Source organism: Pezoporus occidentalis, unplaced genomic scaffold (genome assembly GCF_034315485.1).
Source record: "Pezoporus occidentalis ecotype Australia unplaced genomic scaffold, CSIRO_AGI_Poc_V1 ctg30, whole genome shotgun sequence".
NCBI classification, from domain to species: Eukaryota; Metazoa; Chordata; class Aves; order Psittaciformes; family Psittacidae; genus Pezoporus; species Pezoporus occidentalis.
Genome location: NW_026914941.1, coordinates 4,907,763 through 4,928,777, shown reverse-complemented (window position 1 = coordinate 4,928,777; position 21,015 = coordinate 4,907,763). Strand labels below are relative to the sequence as shown.

Genomic DNA, 21,015 nt, shown 5'->3' with positions numbered 1-21,015 from the left:
TATTGCTGCTTGAAGTAGAATGTAATGTCCACATTTAAAAATACAAAAACAATGTAAAGAAAAATTAAATACCTTCTTATCCCACTAGATGGTGGTGCCCTCAGATTACGGCTGAGATGCTCAAACAGTACAAGAAAACTTTTGCCTTCTTTAGCTGACCTGCAAATACAGAGTGAGAGATAAGGCTTATCTTGATCCTCTGGGAGTATTAACAAGCAAGTATAAAGACTTAATGAATATATTTGAGTACATAGTATTGTGTTCATAGAAGTTTGCTATAAAGTGCATTTTAACTTCAGTACACATCTAATGGAATTATTTTTTCTTCCTGAAGAAGATGCCAATACTGACCCTTAATTCATTGTACCTCATATAATACAGCCTTGTTATAGTAAGGTCCTGGCTTTGCAATTTTGTTGCACTGTATCCTCAATCAAATTCAAAAATCAGATTGAAGTAGCTAATCATTAGCAACAACTTCATCTTAGAATCATCATAGTTTTGTTTTCTTATATTTCACTGGAACAACCTTAAAACTACTGGTCACATTTTTATACCACATACTCCTTTCCTTAAGAAGGAAGGTAATTACACATCATCTAGACAAAAAGTGACAGTGTCTAAGCTTTAAAGGGCACATCACTTAAAACAATTAAGTGACATTTTAATTAATAGGAAAAGTAGATGGGACCTTGTCTGAGACAGTATTTTTTGTGATTTAGTTTTCTCAGGTTCCATAGTAAGTGGTCAGGAGAGCTTGTCACAAAGGCAGTGGCTGTTGAGGACTGTCCCAAGCACAGGCTCAGCATCACACCCAAAAATTGCACAGGGAGGAATCCTACAGATGCAGACTCACAGAGAACTGGAACATGATGTTAGAGGATCCAGAGTAATAAATGTATAGCTACCGCCAGTAAGTTGGGCAGCTGTCAGTCATACCCAGACAGGTGATTTAAAGTGAGTCTGGAGTTTCCTGCATTCAAGGCAAGCCATGTGGACAAATTGCTGTACACACGTTTGCTCCAGAGACCACTCTCTCAAATTTGTGCAAAGATAGTCAGTGAGTGGTTGAAAGCCAGTTCTGAGACTTGCACTGAAAAGATTTTTTTTTTTAGTTTTGCTTAAAATGATGATGTACACAGATAGCATGAAAAAATTACGATTAAGATTCATAGAATGGTTAGGGTTGTAAAGGACCTTAAGATCATCTAGTTCCAACCTCCTGCCATGGGCATGGATGCCTCACACTAGATCATGTCACCCAAGGCTCTATCTAAAGCTGTTTTATGGATGATGAACTCTCTGGTAAGATAAGCCCTAATGTTAGATTTTCTAGTTGTTCTTTTTAAAGACGGTGTAATGGTACAGAAAAATTAAGGATGTCCATAATTGTCTTGGAAAAGACAACATTAATAATGACCCCCAGACCTTTACGACACTCTGTAATTGTTGCTCAGTGTATTTTACTTCGCATCACCCTGCTCCCAGGTGATCACTCATTTTCTAATACCTAGTCATTTAAAAAATAATCCTCTTTCTGGCACAGTCTAACTTAAGTTTACTTGCTGTGTTCCCTTCTGTATATTTTCCTATTCTACTCTTGCCCTTGTCAATTCCTTTTTACATTCAGAGGACTGAGGCAGAAAAATCAATATAGAAATGGATGTGGATGCTCAGTTCTTCTGTAGACTGTTAATTATTTTGCATGTTAGAATCTTCCCTAACTGTATTAGGAAGAGAAGATCCACTCTTACTTTCTCTAGAAAGGTGGGTAGGATTTTCTGAAAGCCTGAAGCAGCAAAATTCACTCCAGTCATTGCTACTCACTGCCATCAGGGGCTGAAATGCAGCATTTGCCAAGAGTGCAAGTTCCTTTATTTGATCTCTTTGACTGTACCAGTATAACTGCCAATCACAGGAAATACCTCTAATAACTCTTCCTTTTACTTAATAAGGAATACCACATCTTTAAAACATTAGAAACAGATGTCACTGCATTACTTCACTGCTGATGTATGTAATAGAAATGACACACTAATTAATTTAATGCAGTATAAATGTACTGATTATTTATCATGGCTGACAATAAAATTATGAAAACATTCAATTACAATCAGTGGTAATTCATTATTTATTGATTCTGCATTATACACACATTAATACAATACATTTAATTACATAAGAGAAGGGATCATTTTTCTATTGATACTTAGACATTTAGATTCATTGGTTTTATATAAAATCCTTGATGTTGAGGTGGGAAGTTTTAATCCACAATTCCAAAAAAAATCTACTGAAATGTCAGAAATAAATTGAATACAAGTGTCAAGTACTAGTGCATCTAGAAAAATGTGGGCACTAAGAATGACATACTAATTTCAGCCTCTTCTTTTTCTCACGTCAGTGGCCTACATTTGTTAATATAATCATGCTTACTCTTTCCCAAGGAAACCAAGGAATTAAACACTAACCTAGCAAAATATTAATAATGTTTTTTCTTCCTTTTTAAGCCTTTCTTCAGAATTATCAGTATCGGTGGTCTGCATGCTCATGATACAAACTCAAAGATCACCACGGTAAGTTAAGAGATTTAGGCTGGGCCCTGAGTAATTTTTTTTTGTTAAGGACTAGGAGACTATCAGTGTCACTAGGGCTCAAGTCAGACTGGAGCTCAGAAAAAAAGGTGTTTCATTTCATTATGACGAGGGTGCGTTGCAAATACATCTTTCAGTTCCTTCTTTCATTCTTCATTTTGGGCCCACAGTTCCCTCTGATCCTTGTAAATCAAAGTTCACATTTATCCCTCCTATTTATTTTAGTAAAGATCCAAGTTCTTCACTAAAACCTGGCATTTTCTCCTTCTACAATCTACATTGGACATACCTGTATCAAGTCTATAGAAAAATTTCTTTATACTAAGAAAATAAATAAATCCTCAGGACTTTTTACATGGTAATATCTATGGAATTCTTTTTTCTATTGTCCTGCCCCATATTTGGCTACAGTAGACCAGGATAAAACACAAACATCCTTATTGAGCTTTCCTGGGTTTTTGAAACAAAATTATTATTATTTTTAATTAATTCCCTACTGTGTCACTTAAAAAGCTGTCATTATTTTTCATCATTGTTGCCTCCTAGTCAGTTGTGTCACCCATCATTTTCTCTATAGGATCCTTGTAAGCCAATAGCCACATTTATGCCAGCTGGCAAAAAGTGATTTCCAGAATGCTGTTGACTGGCCCTGTCTGGAATGACTTGGGAGTTCCTCTCTCCTCCCATGTCTCAGAAAAGAGCTCTTCTGCATTTCACTCCAGTAGGGCATATGTAATGATGATAACAACAAAAACAAACAAATACAACAAAACCTTTGCTTGACATTTTGCCATACAGACAATTTTTGAATAGGACTAATACACAATACACCAGAATTTCTATAGATGAACGTGTGAAGAAAACAGAGTATTTTGCATACCAGTCAAAAAGAACAAAAATACTGAAACTTTAAATAAATAAAATAATTTAGCTATAGGGAGGCTTACTGGTTTCTACACATTGAAGTTGCTTACTGCTGGACTCTGTTCAAATAAACCATCTGGATACTTTACAACTGACAAGATACTACTGTGTGATTGTTAGGCCTTAGTAACTTTGCCTTGTCTTTAATAAAATCACAGCGAAATAATAATATCCATTGATATAGTTGATTTTTATATGCTTAGTTTAACTGAACAGCTGCCTGGTATTAATTCTCAAACCTTGTGCATTTTCTGAGTTTGAGAGCAGTTCTTCTCTCCATGGATAGTCACCTCTCAAGGGTACTGTTTTTACTACAGCCTTTATGATTTTATATTGCTTCATGCCACTCCAACTTGCTGGGTGTTGATGCGCAAGGCTTCCTCTGGCCTTGCAAAAATTCAGTCTTATTTAGAAATATGTTTAGCTTATGGAAGACATTAAAGTCAAAAAGGAGAAAGAATTCTTATGGTGCAATTTGATTGTCACATTAATCTCAAAGCAAAAAATCTCTTTAAAAGGGCAGTGTTTGGATCTGATTTATTAAATCTCCTAATAGCAATTACATCCAGAAGATTAAATCCCAGAAGTTTCTATCTGAAGTCAGTTATTGGTTACTTCTATCATTTCCAGTATATAATGATCTCGGATTAGTTCAGGACTTGATTGTACTGAACACTTTGCCGATGTGAAAAGCCCTATGCCACAGAACTTCCGCTCCTAGAATGATGCATCAAGTAGTTTACGAAATATGAGCATTCTTATTGAAAGGTATTCACTTAAGCCTAGTTTATGTGAAAATTTTGCATTGGTTTTAGGCATCTAGGCTAGGGGCATAAAACAAGTGGCTACTCATCTTGGAATGCACATATAATTGATGGATTGGTGCCTGCAGAGTGTAATTTAGTTAATGTAATTTAACAAATATAGCATTTCATTTCCCCTCATCTAAAATGGGATTATTCATAATGCAAAAATACTAAACTTTGCAGATAGGGTGCCTAAATAAGCAAGCTTAACAAAAGGAAGAAGATGGCATACAAAGCAGTGCGATCATGGAAATAGCTGAAATGCTCTGTTGGCATTGCTTGTTTGGTATCAACTTGAAAAGTTTTATTAATACTTTTGTGCTTGCTTTGTTTACTGAACACGTTACGAGGAAGTTAAAAAAAGAGGGGTGTGAAGAAGTTAGAGGACTAGGAAATAAGGAAAGATAAGAGACTGAAAAAAGTGGAAACAAGAAAAAATGATGTTAATACAAAGGAAAAGAAGGAGGAGGCTGGGAAAAGAGATGTAATGTGAGTACACTAGGAGAAGGTAAGCATATCACCACTCTAGCCAGGTGTATATCAATCAGATTCAACTCCTTTATATGAAATTTATATGGCCATCTTTCGAGTCCAGTTGTTCAGGGAGAAGGGATGCATGAAGCTTAGCAGTTCTTTTGTCAACTGACCTGCTTCAGGTGAAAGAGGCAGAGGATCTGTCTGGTTCCCAAGACTGCTGGGTTTTACTTGTGTGCAGCTGAATGAGGGACCATATGGTGCTTCTGGAGGCTGCCTTACAGTCAAGCATGAGGAGAGGACTGATGCCATTGTATCTGAAACACAATTGATGCCACACTTGAATCTGGAAATTACATGCAATTACACGCAAGACCTCCCGAGAACAGACTTTGCCTCCTGTGCCCTATCACCAACTTCCACATCTCTCACACTCTCCCCTCACTGAGTGACTGGCGGGCTTAGTTTGTTTTAGACCTGATGTGCTGCCACGTCCTCCACCGTCTCTTCACACAAGAGAATAATAACGGGCTGCTGGTCCAAAGTTAAGATGTGGAAAGTCGGGTGCATTATTTATTTAACGGAGACTCGCGCTGCTAAACTTCCCCTCACACCGCCCCTCTCTCCCGGTACCTTTCGGCTGTGTGAGGGCACAGGTGTTTTGACACTCAGGGACGTACCAGAGCGCAGCGACCGCTGAAACTACTCGGGGAAGAGGGCCGGCGCCCGGACCTGCGGTGGAACAGCCGCAGCCTTGCCCTCCTCTCCCTCAGAGCGCCGGGGCTGAGCCGCGGGATCCCCTCACGGCCCCCGAAGAGCTCCCCGAAACTTTCCCAGCCCGCGGCTGCCGAGGAAGTTCCCGCGGCCGGACCGCGCTCCCCTCACACGCACCCCGCCCCGGCTCGGCCGCCTCACGCCCCGCGGCCCAGGTGCTGCGGCTGGCGCTGCCCCGCCCCGCCCCGCCGCCCGCAGCCACTCTCCGGGGCCGCGCTGGAGGCGGGCGGGGCGCATTGGCTGGAGGGCGCTGTCACTCTTCCCCCCCCCCCCCCCGGCGGCGCTGGGGAGGGGTCTGGGCGCGCGGCTGGCGGCGGCCGCTGCGTGTGGGAGGGCGGGCGCGCGGCTCTGTTTTTAGTAGTAGAGCAAAGCGCGGGGCTGAGGCGAGCGGCGGGGAGCCGGGCTGGCCATGGCTGTCTCCGCGCCGCCCGTCATCGCCGCAACTTCCAGCGGCGGCGCGGGGGGCTCGGCAGGCTTGTTCCGGGCGGACCCGCTGTACTCCAGCCCCGCGGAGTCTCCGCGCCTCACCAACAGCCTCGTCAACAGTTTCCTCTCCGCCGGCAGCGGCGGGGCCGGCGCGGGCGGTGGTGGTGGTGGTGGTGGTGGTGGCGGCGGCGGCGGAGGCAACGAGTGTAAGATGGTCGACCTGCACGGGGTGAAGGTGGCCTCGTTCCTCGTGGAGGGGCAGGAGCTGATCTGCTTGCCGCAGGTCTTTGATCTCTTCCTCAAGCACCTGGTGGGAGGGCTGCACACGGTCTACACCAAGCTGAAGCGGCTGGATATATCGCCCGTGGTGTGCACGGTGGAGCAGGTCCGCATCCTGCGGGGGCTGGGGGCCATCCAGCCCGGCGTCAACCGCTGCAAGCTCATCACTAGGAAGGACTTCGAAACTTTGTACAACGATTGCACCAACGCGAGGTGAGCAGCCGAACTTGGCGCTTCCTCCGGCCCCCGGGGAGCCGTGCCCGGGGCGGGGGTGATGGGTCCCGTGTCTCCGCTCGCCGGGGCTCCTGCGGCGGGAGGTGGGGGAGTCCTTTCCGAGCGCTGCGCGCCGCAGTCCCGGGCGGGCCGGGGCGCGGGGCCGGGGTTGGCGGTGCCGGCGGTGTGCGGGGGGTGACCCCCGCGGCGGTACCAGCGTGAGCTGCGGGATCCCCCTATCTCCCGGGACCGCTGGACAGCGGATCCGTTCTGCGCGCCCGTCTGCAAACTTTTCCCTTAGCAGTGGGAGCAGAGTTCCCGTTTACGCTGCGCACAAATAACACAAAAGTTTTATCCGTGTTTTTTTTTTTCCGCTGCAACTCTCGGTTCTCCTCAGGATCCCTCGCTCCCGGGAGGGTGGGCGCGGGCTGCGGCTGTAGACTCCCGGCCGGTGCCCGCAAGGGAGGCGGGCGGCGGCTGCGGGCAAACTGTTGCCCATTACCGAGCCGGAATAATGGTGCGTCCCGCAGTTGAGAGTGCTGGTGCGGGCGCAGCCCCTGCCTTGGCGAGCCCGGAGCGGGTGATATTCCTGGGAGATCCCTGCTGTGTCCTTCATACTTGGGGTTACAATCCTTATAGCTGCTGCCTTTAGAAATGATAATGATCTAATAAACACAAAACCCTTCTCGGAGCTCAATAGAAACACCAAGTGCAGTGGGGTCGGATGCGAGGCAGGGTGTGTGGAGATGACATGACTAGTTCAGCAGTTCCTGCGGTACCTCCTTAGAAACATTTACATTTCGGTGTGCTCCTGCTTTCAGCCTGGCAGGAAACTTTTCTTCATGGAGGTTGTCTCGCAGAGCTTTGAGCGCGGTGTCTGACGTGCAGCATGCGGATATTTGTTAACTTTGTTTTCGTGTCGCTACTTTTGGCTGCTCAGCACCGAACGTGTAGTGTTGGGTGGGGTATTTTTAACAACACCTTCAGCAAGCACTGATTTGGGGCCTGATCCTGTTCTTGCCACCTGGAGCTGAGGCGGGAGCAGACCGGACGTCCTTTCGTGAATAGCAGTATTTGGTTTGTTTCAAATCATTTTTATGTTACAGGTGACACTCGAGGCAAGCTTGCACTCATTTCCTAGCCGTGTTTATTTGAAGTACCTGCCTTTTCTCGTGCTCGTGTTGTGTTTCTGTGACACCTTCTCCCGCTGCCTGTTTCAGTGTCTTGCACCCCTGTGACATCATAACCACTGCCATGTTAAAATGACGGTGTTAAAAGTAAGGTCTGAGGCTAATGTACTTAAATAAAATTAATGTAGGATTACTAAGGGACACACTTAGCATGTAAATGCTTCTCTGAAATATTCCTGAAACTCGACTAGCCTGAAAGTTGACCATTAAAGAAATAAGTCTTTTTAGTTTCTGTGACCGTGCCAAAGTTTTTCTTTGGGGAAATAGGAGATTTGACGATGCTGCCTTTAGATGCAGTCTGATTTCTTCTCTCTTTCAACCAATGATTTAAAATCTAGAAATGCTGGATATTAAGTATTCAAAACTTGTATTTCGTAGACTTAAGGCATGATAGGATGAGGGAATAAGTAATGCAAGGAGCAGCTGAGAGGGGAGGCCAGAGGAGCTGTGTGTGAGTGAGGAGCCGAGTGATGCTCTGAGAGTGGGTCTGAAAGGAGCAGTCAGTAGAACGAAGACCTGGGCAAAGGCTGAAGATCCGGCAAGGGCACTGCTGAGAGGGCATCCAGTAGGTCAGAAACAAGTCTCAGTGGAGTCAAAGCTCTCAACTAAGTGCATTCAACACGTGTGTAAGCACAATCACTTCCTGCCTAGTTATGAAAACACTGTGCATTTTTTACATGTTCAGGAGCACCAGATCCCTGTACATTCCCTAAAATGTTTCTTGTTTATTGAAACATCACTTGGCCATGGTTTATATCTCTTTAAATGCGGCTGGTTCGAATAACCTGCTGATGTATTTTGCCTTCACGGTTTCAGGTGTAATGCGTGATGTTATCAGCACACATGAAACTTCTCTCAAGTGTTGTAACTTAATGTTAGTTATATTCCATCATGCTAATTGAATACTTAATATGTCATTTTATTTACAGCTCTTTTTTTTTTTTTTTTTCCTTGAATGATCAGTGCTAGTTGGGGCGTATGTTGGCTAAAACTAGCTAAATACACAAGTGAGCTAATTCTTGCTTGCTGTGCAGTGACCTAGGAACCACTGCAGTGCATGGTACCAAGCAGATAAAACACAGTACCACTGTTACAGCTATACATACAGGATTTAGGGTCTGTACCTGGGAAGTTAAGTCTTGGAAGAAAGTGATCTTTTAGAAGCAAACCCTTTGATGTGTATTGTTCCGCTGCATGACTCAAGCATTATTTTCAACTTGGAATGTTGCGTATTGCTTTTTTTAGTGTGTATGTGTACATGTGTGTATATATATGAATTTATAGATATTTATATACATATTTGAATACTGCAGAAAGTAAACTCGAGCTGCCAGAAAAAGCAGTAAGAAATGCTGGCTATCATTGTTTTCAGTGTTAGTTCACTTCTGACAGTCAACATCTCTTATGTTAGTGCACACTTTCCTTTTATTTCTATTGCAGTGTTAACTCTCTATTACATATAACTGGAAAAAAAGAGAAGTTCTACTTCTCTTGCTGTGTTGAGTTTATGAGCTTTGTGGGCAAGCTCAACTAAGCTGCAGAGAAAAACTATACCTGCAAGTGAAAGTTTTTTGTTTGTTTGTCCTGTGTATGTAACATTAGTTACCTATAGTTAGCATTTTTGACCTTTGTATTTTTTTAAACAGTACCTGTATAAATTTCATTCACCTGTAAACAGAATGTTCCTAACTTTGGTTATTGTTAGCCATCATCATCTAACCTAATTTGGAAGCAAGGTTTGTGAAATGAAACTAACTGTTCGTTTCATTACAGGCAGCATCGTCAAGTGAAGAGTGAGTACAACATATTTAGACAATTTAATTACTAATTTGCAGTATCTTAGAAGACTCCTTTAATTATGGACCCATGCTTAATTTTAGTAGTAAAGCATAACATTTACTTAAAGTAGAAAACTATAACAAAGTGTTACTTAAAAATGAAATTTAAAACCATAGTGAGAACATTTTTATGATGGTAAATGTGACAATCCTTAAAATTAGGGTTATATGAGTATGATTGTTTTATGGGGTTTCTGTGCTTGGGTGCTGTTGGCTACTGAAAAAGCATAGTGTTGGTCTGGATTATCCAGTAAATAGTAAGAATAATTCCCAGAAAACAGTGTTTTAATACATGGCTTATTTTTCTGACTTAAAGTATCTAGTTAAGCTAATATTTTGTATTACTTGGGCTATTCACAAACAATAAAAGGCTTTAGAAATGAATTTAAGCAGTAAATGCAGACATTTTATTTTATGAGATAATGAGGGTCTTGTCATGTTGTCTATTAAAAGCTACCTTATAGTCAGCAATACTCTCTTTTATTAGGAGAATGATGTCAAGGTTATAATTAAAGCAATCCAGTCATGTAGCGCTGCGCAGAGATTCCTTGTATATTGATTTTAAATGTGGACATCTGATGATACCAACTTCTTTGACTAAGTAAATATTTAGTATGTTTCAGACTTGGCCAAACTTGTGGGTTTTGAAGGTTCTAGCAGGTTAAAACAAAAATTGTCAGTTTCTCAATTTCCCTTTCCTTCTTGGAAAGGAGGCTCACTTAAAATGTTTGAGAGAGATCACTAGCCTAGTGGATTCTGCTAGAGATGCAGAAAGGAATTTTTCCACTTCTAAGCAGATTAATTATACTTTTGGAAAAATCCCTCTTTCTTTTTAGACATCTTGAAAGCTTATGCTTGTTCAAAACTACTAAAATACTTGATTTTTTTTATCAGATGCATATCTAATCTGGAGAAGCCTTGATTAAAATTCCCTTCTTTTTTTTCATGTCAATAGAGCTCCCCATTTGAAGTGTAACATGCTTTTCCTCCAAAATGGAGTATTTGTGTGTTTCCTGCATGTGTATATGCATAATACATATGTAATTTTCTACCGAGACTTCTACAACCGAAAAATACTGTGTTTTTGTAGCAAAGACAAAAAAGCTAAACAATTAGGTATTAATGATATTCTTGTTGCATATTCAAAAGGTCTTTGCAAGCATTTCTTCTCCTTTTTTTTTCTTTTCACCATTTCAACCTGCAGAACTCTTCACTGTCACTTCAAATCACACAATTCTACAAAGATAAAACAACATTTAAACTCATTTGCTTTGGGAGGGAAATTGAGCATTTGCACCCAATAAGCCTGATTGTGGAACTGCATGCAAATTGTGTTTTGATTTATCTCTTTTGCACTTTTTTCCATTTGAATTGATCTTGCATTAATTTTGCCAAGCGGCTCTGTGAGGCTGCAGATGTTGCCCTGTGTTTAATAAATCAATGAGACAGATCTGAATGAATCACTTCAGATGGATTCTCTGCTCGGTTTGATGTCTAGATGTTATTCTTAGCTTGTTATCATGACAGATGCATTAATGTTCCCATACACTGCCAGCAATGTCAAAGAGATTGAAGCTTTTAAAGTGGCGGTATCCCCTTTTCCCCCTTCTGTTGGAATAACTAAATTGCCTTTAGGAATAGGTCAAAATATAAATTTAATCACAGCATCATGGTGGGGAAGATGCTAAACTTCTGATCATATTATAACACAAAGTCAGACAAATACAGTTTTGTACAGAATGATTAATTATTCCAAATAGTGGAGATCAATATTAAAATCTAAACATAGGATAGGTCCTTAATAGAGTAACCACTTTCTCAGCATTAATATTTCATTGTGATAGGAATGATCCGAATAAATAATATAAGACTGAAACATGTAGAAATGTTGCTATAAATAGAATATCATTGTGTTCAAATTGATTACAGGCTGAAGTAAGGCTTTCTCTCCCTCTTTTTTTTTTTAATTCTTATTAATATTTTTCTCTTAAAGTTAAATGTGCCTGGATTCAACATCTGCTAGATTTAAGATAGGTATACTTGTTAATTACGTTTCTGTGCCAGGTACGTTAAAGAAGTTGATCACTGTTAATTTCTGTTCTGTATAGTCTGGTATCCATTATCTTGGAGCAGAACCTGTGGAATGCAAATCATAAAAGAGGCTGGAATGTGTCTTTGTGGAATGGTTTTAAATTCTGGAAAAGATTGCTCAAAGCGTAAAGTACTCTGCCATGAATAATGAAGATCTATTTCCCACATAGGCTATGCATAGTTTTTATAGGCTTTTATTCGTTATTAGACGACTTGTGGTCTTCCTTGTTTTCCTTTAGAAGATAAAACTGTATTTTGTGATTTGCCTCTCATTTTGTTAAATCTGATCTTGTTCTCTGTGATGCCTTATTTTAATGTTAAAGATTATTGCGAATGTTCCTTTTCTTAGTCTCCCCCCAAACAGAAGAACTTTGACTTTTTATCATTAAGGCTTCTGAGAATAAATTGGAGAAACTGGCTGTAACAGATCTAGATTTATGTTGGCATTCTTGGTATTCTTGCTCCAGTAGTTCCAATTTGATAAAGGAAACAATATATGTAATAGAAGTTCACAGTTTATTCAAATGAGTTTAAGCTTTAGCATTGTTATATTTGCCTTCCCTTCACCAATATATCAATGTGTGGCAACAGCATTATACTCCAGAAGTGAACAGCTCTGTAGATGAGAAATCATTCTCACACTGGGGCTACAGTTGGACATGCAGCCTCTGTTTGTATGTGCATTTGCTTTTAAGGAAGGTGAAAATCTACTTTGGTAGAACTGAAGAGCAAAACAAAAATTGCTAAATTAGAAAATCACCTCTTGTCATATGGCAGTGGCCTTAGTACCTACCTTGGTAATTCTGCAGAAAATACTTAACATGAGCATTCTGAGATACTTTGAAGAATTGCTCTTGTTTATTTCATTGCTTACAGGCTGGAATTCATGTCATGCAAGAGGTGTTAGTCAGTATCGGTATTAAAAAGGCGTTGAAATCTGGGCTGTAAAGCTCCTGTTTTTGACTTTGCTGAGGTGGACCTCCCTTTTGTGCCAGTGGAAGTTTGCCAGAACAAGGGCAAAGAACTTGGAAATGTTTCTAAGGTTTGTGCCCTTCTCATCAATGGTGGGACATACTGGCATAAAAACCTGTGTTTGAAAGAATTGTGTGTATATGGCGTTTTCAAATGGGTACTACGCTTTTCGTCCAATCTTGTTCCTTCTGAATTTAGGATCTTCGGTCTTTTCTGTGCCTGTTCAGAAAATTCAAAATTATAATTTCTGGGAGTTAGGAACAAAACTATCCAAATCCATAGTTCAAAATATTTAAAAGTTCCAATCTGATTTCTTTTGCAAGTTCTTCATGTCATTATCAGTGTAATAACCCCCCTGTGTATACAGAAATGCGGTGTTTTAATGATTATTTACATTATACTAATTGAAAAACCAAACAAGATGAGGATGCTTTAGAGTTCTTGCTGTCTGTGACATGTTTCTTTGCTGTAAATTAAGGCAAATTTTTTTGTATGTTATGATTAAACATGAATTACCAAGCACAAGTACATTAGATAGCAATGATTCTTAGTGGGTTAGATTTATCCTGCTTGATACTAGAACCATCCCTCAGGGCTAGATGCTTTTGATCTCTGTTCCTTCTTGGTAAAGCATGGCTGTCCAAAGTGACTTAGTAATAGGGTTTCCCCCTCTCTCCTTATTCTACAACCTGAAAGCAACACTGATACCCATTAACTTATGTACTTTGATACCTGGCCAGTAGGGTCTAATATCTGAATCCTACATAACATAATAAATTTGTTCTGTGAGATTTGTTTGCTTCCCTTTCTGTTTGGTAGCACAGCTGTGTTGTTGTTTTTCGTGTGAGTACTGTGTTTATTGTCACTAGCAAGCATAGGGAGATTATATTTCCTTGACAGCACATCTTGACCTGCAAAGGCCATTTTGCTTATTAAAATATATTGTCTTGGAGCCTTTCTGGACTCGGTTACAAATACCACTTCCCCAAAAATAAGAACCAACACAAATTAATAGGGCTTGCTTTCTTAGTTTACGGTGGTGTGAAGTGTAGTTTTGCAGCGTATATTGTTGAGTATACATTAAGGTATAAAATGTTCACTTGCAATTGTGTCTGATCTTATCAAGTTTCTGGAAATTGATATCTGGTAACAGCATTTAACCTACATCTCGTCTATCTGCTATCTATGTGATGGGTTAAAAAGAAAAAGTAGTATCGATCTGTCGCTGGATTAAAGTTTGAAATCGGCAACAGCATGAGCACAAAAGGCTTTTTTATGATTTCTCAGCTTGCCATTGATCTACCAGTTTTATTGCATTCATTATTTATTAAAAGAATTTGCAAGCTAAACATAACGTTAAGCTAGTTTGCACACAGGGACTGCACTTAGGAAATTGAATGGAAATTGCATTAGAGATGAACATCTGTGCTATTTTTCCACTCATGTGTTTATGGGTTTGTATAAAAGGTGTATTGGATTAACAGTTATAACCATTATAGCTTGCAGCAATATGTTAGAACCTGAAGCATTTAGTAGTTATTTAGGAGGGAGACTCTCTTTACTTACACTAAAAAGTATGGTAATGCCATCACAAACAGTGCTTTTATTGGATTATTCTTTATTAATGTTTTTTTTTACTAGTAATGTGTGAAACTTGAGGTATCTAGCTATATTATGTATGTGTTCTTTTATCTCTGCTACGTAAAGCTCCATTAATATTGTCATTAATTGATGGTTTCTAGTGACGGTGTTAGTTAAGGATTTGGCACGTAGACACTGGAGCATTGAAATGAAATGTATTATAAAACACAATAGGAACATATGTATTGAAAAATACTTAAAATATATCTTCTTTCAGATTTTTCCCATGAATTTAACTAGATTTCTGTCCTTCTTGAGGTAGGCAGCTTCTGTAATGTATTATGTTAATGAATCAGGTGAAAATCTTAATTATTTTGAAATCTTTTTCCACTTGAGTTCACAAGTTCTGTTGCTCTCAAACACCAGCTGTAGTTGTGCGTGACACGTGAAGTATAGATTAGACCTAGGATTCTGAGGTCCTCTCCTCTAATGATTTTGGATTTCTTTTATTTTTTAATTGTGCTCCTTCTATAAAACAGACTATTTTGCTTTGGATGAAAGATATGTATTTAGAATCAAGATATTGTTTCATTTGATCTAAAATTCTGTGCAGTCTAGTCTGTTTATGACCAGAAGGTACTAAAATATGTCATGTTTAGCATCATCAGTGCCCTTTCAGTTACTCTATTAAACTCAACCTGATACATCTCACCAGCTCATAAGATTGCTAGGTTTCCTGTGCTGAGGAGCAGACATGTTCTTCGTGCCAGAAGGTTGTGCTTATTCTTTTGAATGACACTTCTACGTTTTTTGAGTTTTCTTTTTCTCTCTGGTAGGATGAACCCTGCAAGTCCTGACAGCATTTTGAACAGAGGTAGCTCTGACTTTTAGCTGGAAGAATCTCAATACTTTTTTCCACATCATTTTGCTCGCAGTATTACTAGTTGTCTTAACTGTTGTTCCCAGGCATAAGGAACAATAATCCTGCAATCACAATTTGCATATTATATCAGATAATGCATTTCAGCTACTCTGTGAATAAAGGTGGAAGTTAGATTTAAGAGGGATTTATGCAATTAATATATATACACAATACTGGTTTAAAATATACATACATACATATATATATAATGTGATTTAACCTGAATTTTTGGATTATTCAATAGCCTCTCTCCCAAAACATGGAAATAAACTTGGAAAACTTTTTATCCATATTTATAAAGAGAGGAATTTGAATAATCCAGAGATTTATTTTAAATTGCATTTGATATGGACATAAATTAAATTTGCTAAATGACCTTTTGTGGCTGTATGTTCTAACTTGGTGTTCTTAAAGTCTTTAGTAATTTTTGATAATGCTCACAGCCGTGTGAGTGAGTAACAGGTAACTTTATTTCTGTCCAGTCTATAGAAAGAGAGCTTGTGATGACTTCATGGTTCTTTTGGTCAGCAGAACATAGAGTCATTCTTCTCTCCTGCTTCCAGTCCTGTATGGACAGTGGAATTGGAACAAAACACTTTATTTAAAAAGTTAAAATTATTTCACACAAATCTAGTGTGTTTTGCACAATCACAAAGTTGTGTTGGCAGGGTCATCTTGAGATCATCTAGTTCAATCAACTCCTCTGTTTAAGCAGGGTCAGCTAGAGCTGGTTGTCTAGAGCTGAACAAAAAGGTCCACATGGAGTTTGAGTATTTCTGAAGATGGAAACTTGGCCTCCCTAGGCAAGCAGTTCACAGAGTAGAAAACTGTGCAGTGGAAGGAAGATTTTATCAGCACGTATTAGGATTACTGGATTATGTGGGAGCTGTTGAAGCTGCAAGTGGATATTGCTACAGCCCCTGATGTGGTCACTGCCCGATTGGGGAGTCGCTCAAGCCAGTCCAGCACGGATTCCCTGCCACCAGAGCAGTGTGAGTTGTAGCCCTCTGTGAACCCACTGTGTCATACACAGATTGTGCTTTCTGTGTCTCACGAATGATTGCCTGAAGTCCTCTATGTTTGTGCTGATGAACTGACTTGTCTTATTCCCCGCTGCTACCTGAGAAGGAATATTTTAATTTAAAAAAAGGTGGCTGTAAGAAAGCTCTTGGCGCATAGTGCCAGCAGGGGGATTTAGTTACTTGGGTGTTACAGTAATTTAAGAGTTGCTAATTAAGAAGATCAAGCTAGTTTAAAGAAAAAATATTTGTAGCTTCATTTAGAACTCCTAATCAGTATATTTAAAACATTACACATCGTGCTTGTTCTTATGCATGTAGCAGTTGGTTTTGCCTAGTACAAATTTCATGTGATAGCTAATAGACTTTATAACAGTTAATCAGAAAAATGTTCTGTGTCTGTGAAACATTATCCCTGTTGTTTTTTGTGAAATTAATGAGGGCACCTTGCTTCACTGCTGCAGCTCTCTGGAGCTGCCTCTTTTTGTCCTCCTACTTTTAGATGTAGTTGTGTATTAAAGAAGGGCAATTTTCTAAAATGCTGCTAAGGTAATAAAATTAGCAGTAGAAAAAAGAAGTCTTTCTAATGAGACTTAAAATACATGTTTAAACACAACAACAAAACAAACTGAAACCAAACACCAAAACTCAGTCGTCCCCCCCAAAAAACCCCTCCAACAAAATTCCCAAACAGAACAAGGAAGTAAAATGTTGGCTGTTAAAAACCAGCAAAATATGAATCCTGAAATGGGATCTAAGGCAATGAACTCAGCATTGTTTTCTGTGTTGCATAAGGTTGTTATTGAAATATGTATTGTAGGTCTGTGGAGGCTTTTTTTTTTGTTTGTAGGCTTGTGAGGTGCCTTATTTGGTGTTTTTTATATGGCAACTCATGTACCCAATAGGTGACTTCTCAGAATACCCTGAGTTGGGCATCTCATTGTTAAGTAATCATTCTTACCTGATTCGAGGTTGTTATGACTTGCAGAGAAAGAAGCAGCGAAGTGATCTGTCAGGGCACTTTATGCTCTTGCTATGAAGACTTGCTAAATATGCCGTCTTATACCTTCTGCTCCTTGCTGCATTACAGGTGTGTGTGGCACAGCAGCATGCTGGGCTGTGCCTCAGGCTGTGCCTGTGTCAAAGGGGTAATGCACTGCTCTCTGCTTTTGCAGCCATGGTGCAGCTTTTAGAAGGATCTCAGAAGCGGTCTGGCCAGAATGATCATTGTAATGAGCTTTAAGACTTGCTGCTCTCATAGTCAGGAGTGCTGAGGAAGGTTAATTGATCCTGCCATCATACACTGGAACGAAAATTTCTTGTCTCGCACCAGAACCGTAATCAGTGCTTCCTTCTGCTCTGTTACTATGAATTGCCTTACTTGTTGCACAGCTGACTTTTGGTTCGGACAAATCTGTTTCTGCCTGCTGGAACTCAGGAAAGTTTGTGTCTTGTAATTTGATGAAGTACTTCTCTAGCATGTTAAGCTAGAAGGTATTTTGTTCATTCACCTATGTTGGCTTTTTTTAATATGCTTTCTTCAAAATTTTACTGTCCCTTCAGCCAGCAGTCTTCTAATAAACTGTTCCATCATGTTAGTTATTCATCCTTACAGGCGTATGATTTTAGCTTTCAGTCTGACTGACTGAAAAATTTAACTCTTTATTATAGTGGGAAAAATCTGTATTTGTGTCTGTATGAAACAGAATGAGGCCTTGTTGGTATATTTATTGTAGGCATTTTAGTGATGCAGTGGCTCTTGTGTAACTGCGTGTGCAAGTGTTCTTGTGTAACTGCGTCTGTAATGTTTGTGAGCCAAACAGAGGTAGGAACCTTGCTTATGCTGGCTGTTTTCTACCTGCCTGTTACAGAAGGCATGTAGCCATCCTCCCAGTGCCTCTCAGCTCTCTGACAAGGTTGGGTAATTTCAGAACAAGATGTGGTTATTTGGAAGTTACTCTCCTGCCAGTGTTGGGTAGCAACAGGCATGTGTGCTTTCCATCTGCTTTCTAGGGGACAAAAAGGAAAGATGGAGAGATATTGCATGCTGCATTTTATGCTGGTGGGCTGCTGGCTCACAGTGAAGTTGTGTCTCTTGCAGTGTAAACCCTTAATAGGAGTTGGTTATTGATTTACAGGGAAGAAGGAAGGAGGAACAGGGGTGCTGAGTTGGCGGAGGCAGTATGTTTGTCTGGGATTCCTGGATGTTCAAGGCCTGGACTGCAGATAGGATGCTTGAACAGTTCAGTCCTTTAGCACCTGTGCAGTTGGCAGGGGAATTGAAGAGAGGTTGGAGTCGCTGTGTGTTATGTGCAGCGGGTGTGCAATAGTCTGATGTGACCAGAGCATGTCGGAATTGCTGCAGGAGAGCTGATTATGAGTATACTGCATGCAGAGTACGTTGAATTTACTGTGGAATTTCTTGCTGTAGCTGTTCTGCAATTATCATTTCCCCTTATCTGCTGCTGCCCCAGATTTCTTTTCGACTCTTACAGAGCCTCATCTTCCCTTCCCCCCCCCCCCAGTCTAGATTGATGTGTCATTGACAGTAACAGCGCAGTAAATACTCAAACAGCATTCCATTGTAGGCAATGGCTGTGAGTTTATTTTGTTGTTTTGAATGGGTGTTGAGTTGTCTTTCTAAAGAAGTCTTTCAAGTTTAAGAAGTTCCTTGAGATGTTCTTGGCCATATTTTGATACAGGGGTTTAGATAGCCTGTCTTTTTTTTTTAACTCTCCAAACACTTTTGGGGAAGTTCGGTTTTTTTTGGAGAGTTTCTGATGCAGCTGTTCACTTTACTGATTTCTAATCAGAAGCTCTTTTTTAGCATCTTGTGGACGTGGAATAGTTGATCCGATGATGTCACATTGTTTCCAAAATAATCCTTTGTCTAGCATGAGAATGTGAGTGATAGTAAACAAATCTACAGACAGGAAGTGGGCAGAGGACATTTTGATTTAAGTGCTTAGGTTGGTTACTCAGTTCTGTGACTGGAGGCAAAACTGGGAGCTGTTTTTCTGCTGCTGACTTTTCATAATGGCCTATTCTGAAACACTGGTTTCAATAGCCTCTCTTTTCAGGTCAGAGAGAGTCTCTCTGTCCAATTCATTGTGTGTCTTGGAGTGGTGCTGCTGAGGTCTTAAATCATAGCCCATGGTGGTGAGAAACTGACACAACTGAGTCATGGGATAGAAAGGAAGAAGTACAGGAGATCTAACACTGAAGGTACTTTAGGTGTTAGTACCTCAGTTACAGAATGCATTAGTATTGAGCTATAAGCTTTCTATGCAACATGGAGCAGATGGAATGAACATGGCGGCTTTGGATCTTGTGTGAAGTTGGAGATTGCTTTGTCCTTTTGACCTAATTGCAGATGAAATTCTGCGATGGAACTGTTGCAGAGCCAGAACCTTACAACTGATTTCAGTGGTTCTGGATCAGGAGCACAGAAAGCAATCAAACCTAAATGCATATCTACGAACTAACATGTAAGTTGCTTTGGTCCACACCAGGAAAAATTTTGTGCAATTTTGGAAGTGGAGTAATGAAAGGATCCTTTGAAAAATGGGTTTCAGCAGATTATTGGGAAAACTAGTATGTAAGAAACTTCAGGCCCCTTCAAGGCCTATAGACCCTGCATTTCAGAGCAGTAGCAGTCTCACAAAGTAAACGGTATTGTTCATTACTGGTGTCCACTAATATAGGTGGAAAAATTTAAGCTTTCTCAAGCTGAGACAGAAAACATGGTGAAGGGTAAACAACTGTGTGCCTGTATTTCTGGGTACTGCACAAGCTTAAATTGTGGTCAGTGGTTAGTACTTCACACATGTGCCTGATTTTCCTGGGGATCCTATGCACATTCTGAACAGGAATGGCAGTTGGTGGACTGTTTATTACTCATTCTGGTTTTGGTGGAAAATTTGGCCTTGTATGTCATTTAGACTTTGTGACACATGTAGCCTCCCAGGGTCTAATGACTTGTCTGCAGATGGGCTGTTATTTATTACAGTCATGTAGAATAAAATTGATTGTCTTCTAAAATTAATTTTTCATTTGCCTCCAGCTCTGCTTTAATAGAGGACACACAGTTGCCTGTTTGCAGAAATACTGTTTAATCACATTAATATCTCAGCCCCCCAGGCCGGTGAAGATAATTGTACAAACGAACAGCAAAATCTGTATCTTTAACTTCTTTTTATGATTAAATTATGCAAATGACTTATCTCCTGCCCTTCCAAGCACTAATCATCTAATTAGGAATGATGTGTTAAAGGGATGGTTTTGAATCAGGAGAAGCGGAGAATGGAAGAAGCAGAAAATGGGATCTGACAATGAAACGGCTGAAGGTACTGTAGTGGTACAAGATAAATCTGTGTATTTGTTCAGAAAGCAATAATAAAGGCTTGTTGTGCTATTTGTAGTCTTGCTTTAGTAATCTTTTTTCATAAGAGGATAATTCTGGCTGATTTTTGACCGTGGTTTTCAGTATTAACCTTAAATTCAGTTATTAAGGTTTAAGAATTGAGTCACTTAGCACTTCCAGTTCTTGTAAACAAGGTAGTGTAAGTGTCCCTAGTTTCACTAGTTAGCAGTATGGTTTAAAAGGTAGAATACATATATTTGTAGGTTGTTTTTTATGAAAGTGCTTGTCATGATACTGCTAGGTGTCCTGAGCCTGCACATACTTCTGTTTTGTATCTCAGTCTTTCTCTTAGCTGCTGGTTAAAAACCAAAACCAAACAGCAATTTTTAATTTAATATGAAAATGTAAGTGCCCATCTAAAGAGAAAGGCCATCTCTTTGGTAATGCCCTGTGCCTAGTTTGGGGAGTTTCCTTTTTAATTGTAAGTGAGGCTCTGCTTAGTTAGATGTTTACTGATCATAGATTTACATTTTAAGCATATGTATACAA

At 40.1% G+C, this 21,015-nt stretch overlaps 1 protein-coding gene across 5 annotated transcripts in view; it reads left to right on the top strand.

Moving 5' to 3' along the window:
• Positions 1-5,818: 5,818 nt before the first annotated feature.
• DACH2 (dachshund family transcription factor 2) overlaps positions 5,819-21,015 on the top strand; it is a 283,607-nt gene continuing 268,410 nt past the window's right edge. For 3 of the 5 annotated variants that reach the window (XM_062627457.1, XM_062627455.1, XM_062627458.1), the window contains exon 1: positions 5,819-6,490. In XM_062627457.1, the coding sequence (XP_062483441.1) occupies positions 5,982-6,490 (509 nt within the window). In that variant the 5' untranslated portion in view covers positions 5,819-5,981. The remainder of the gene's footprint in view (positions 6,491-21,015) is intronic. The other 2 variants (XM_062627459.1, XM_062627456.1) reach the window with 2 other exon arrangements.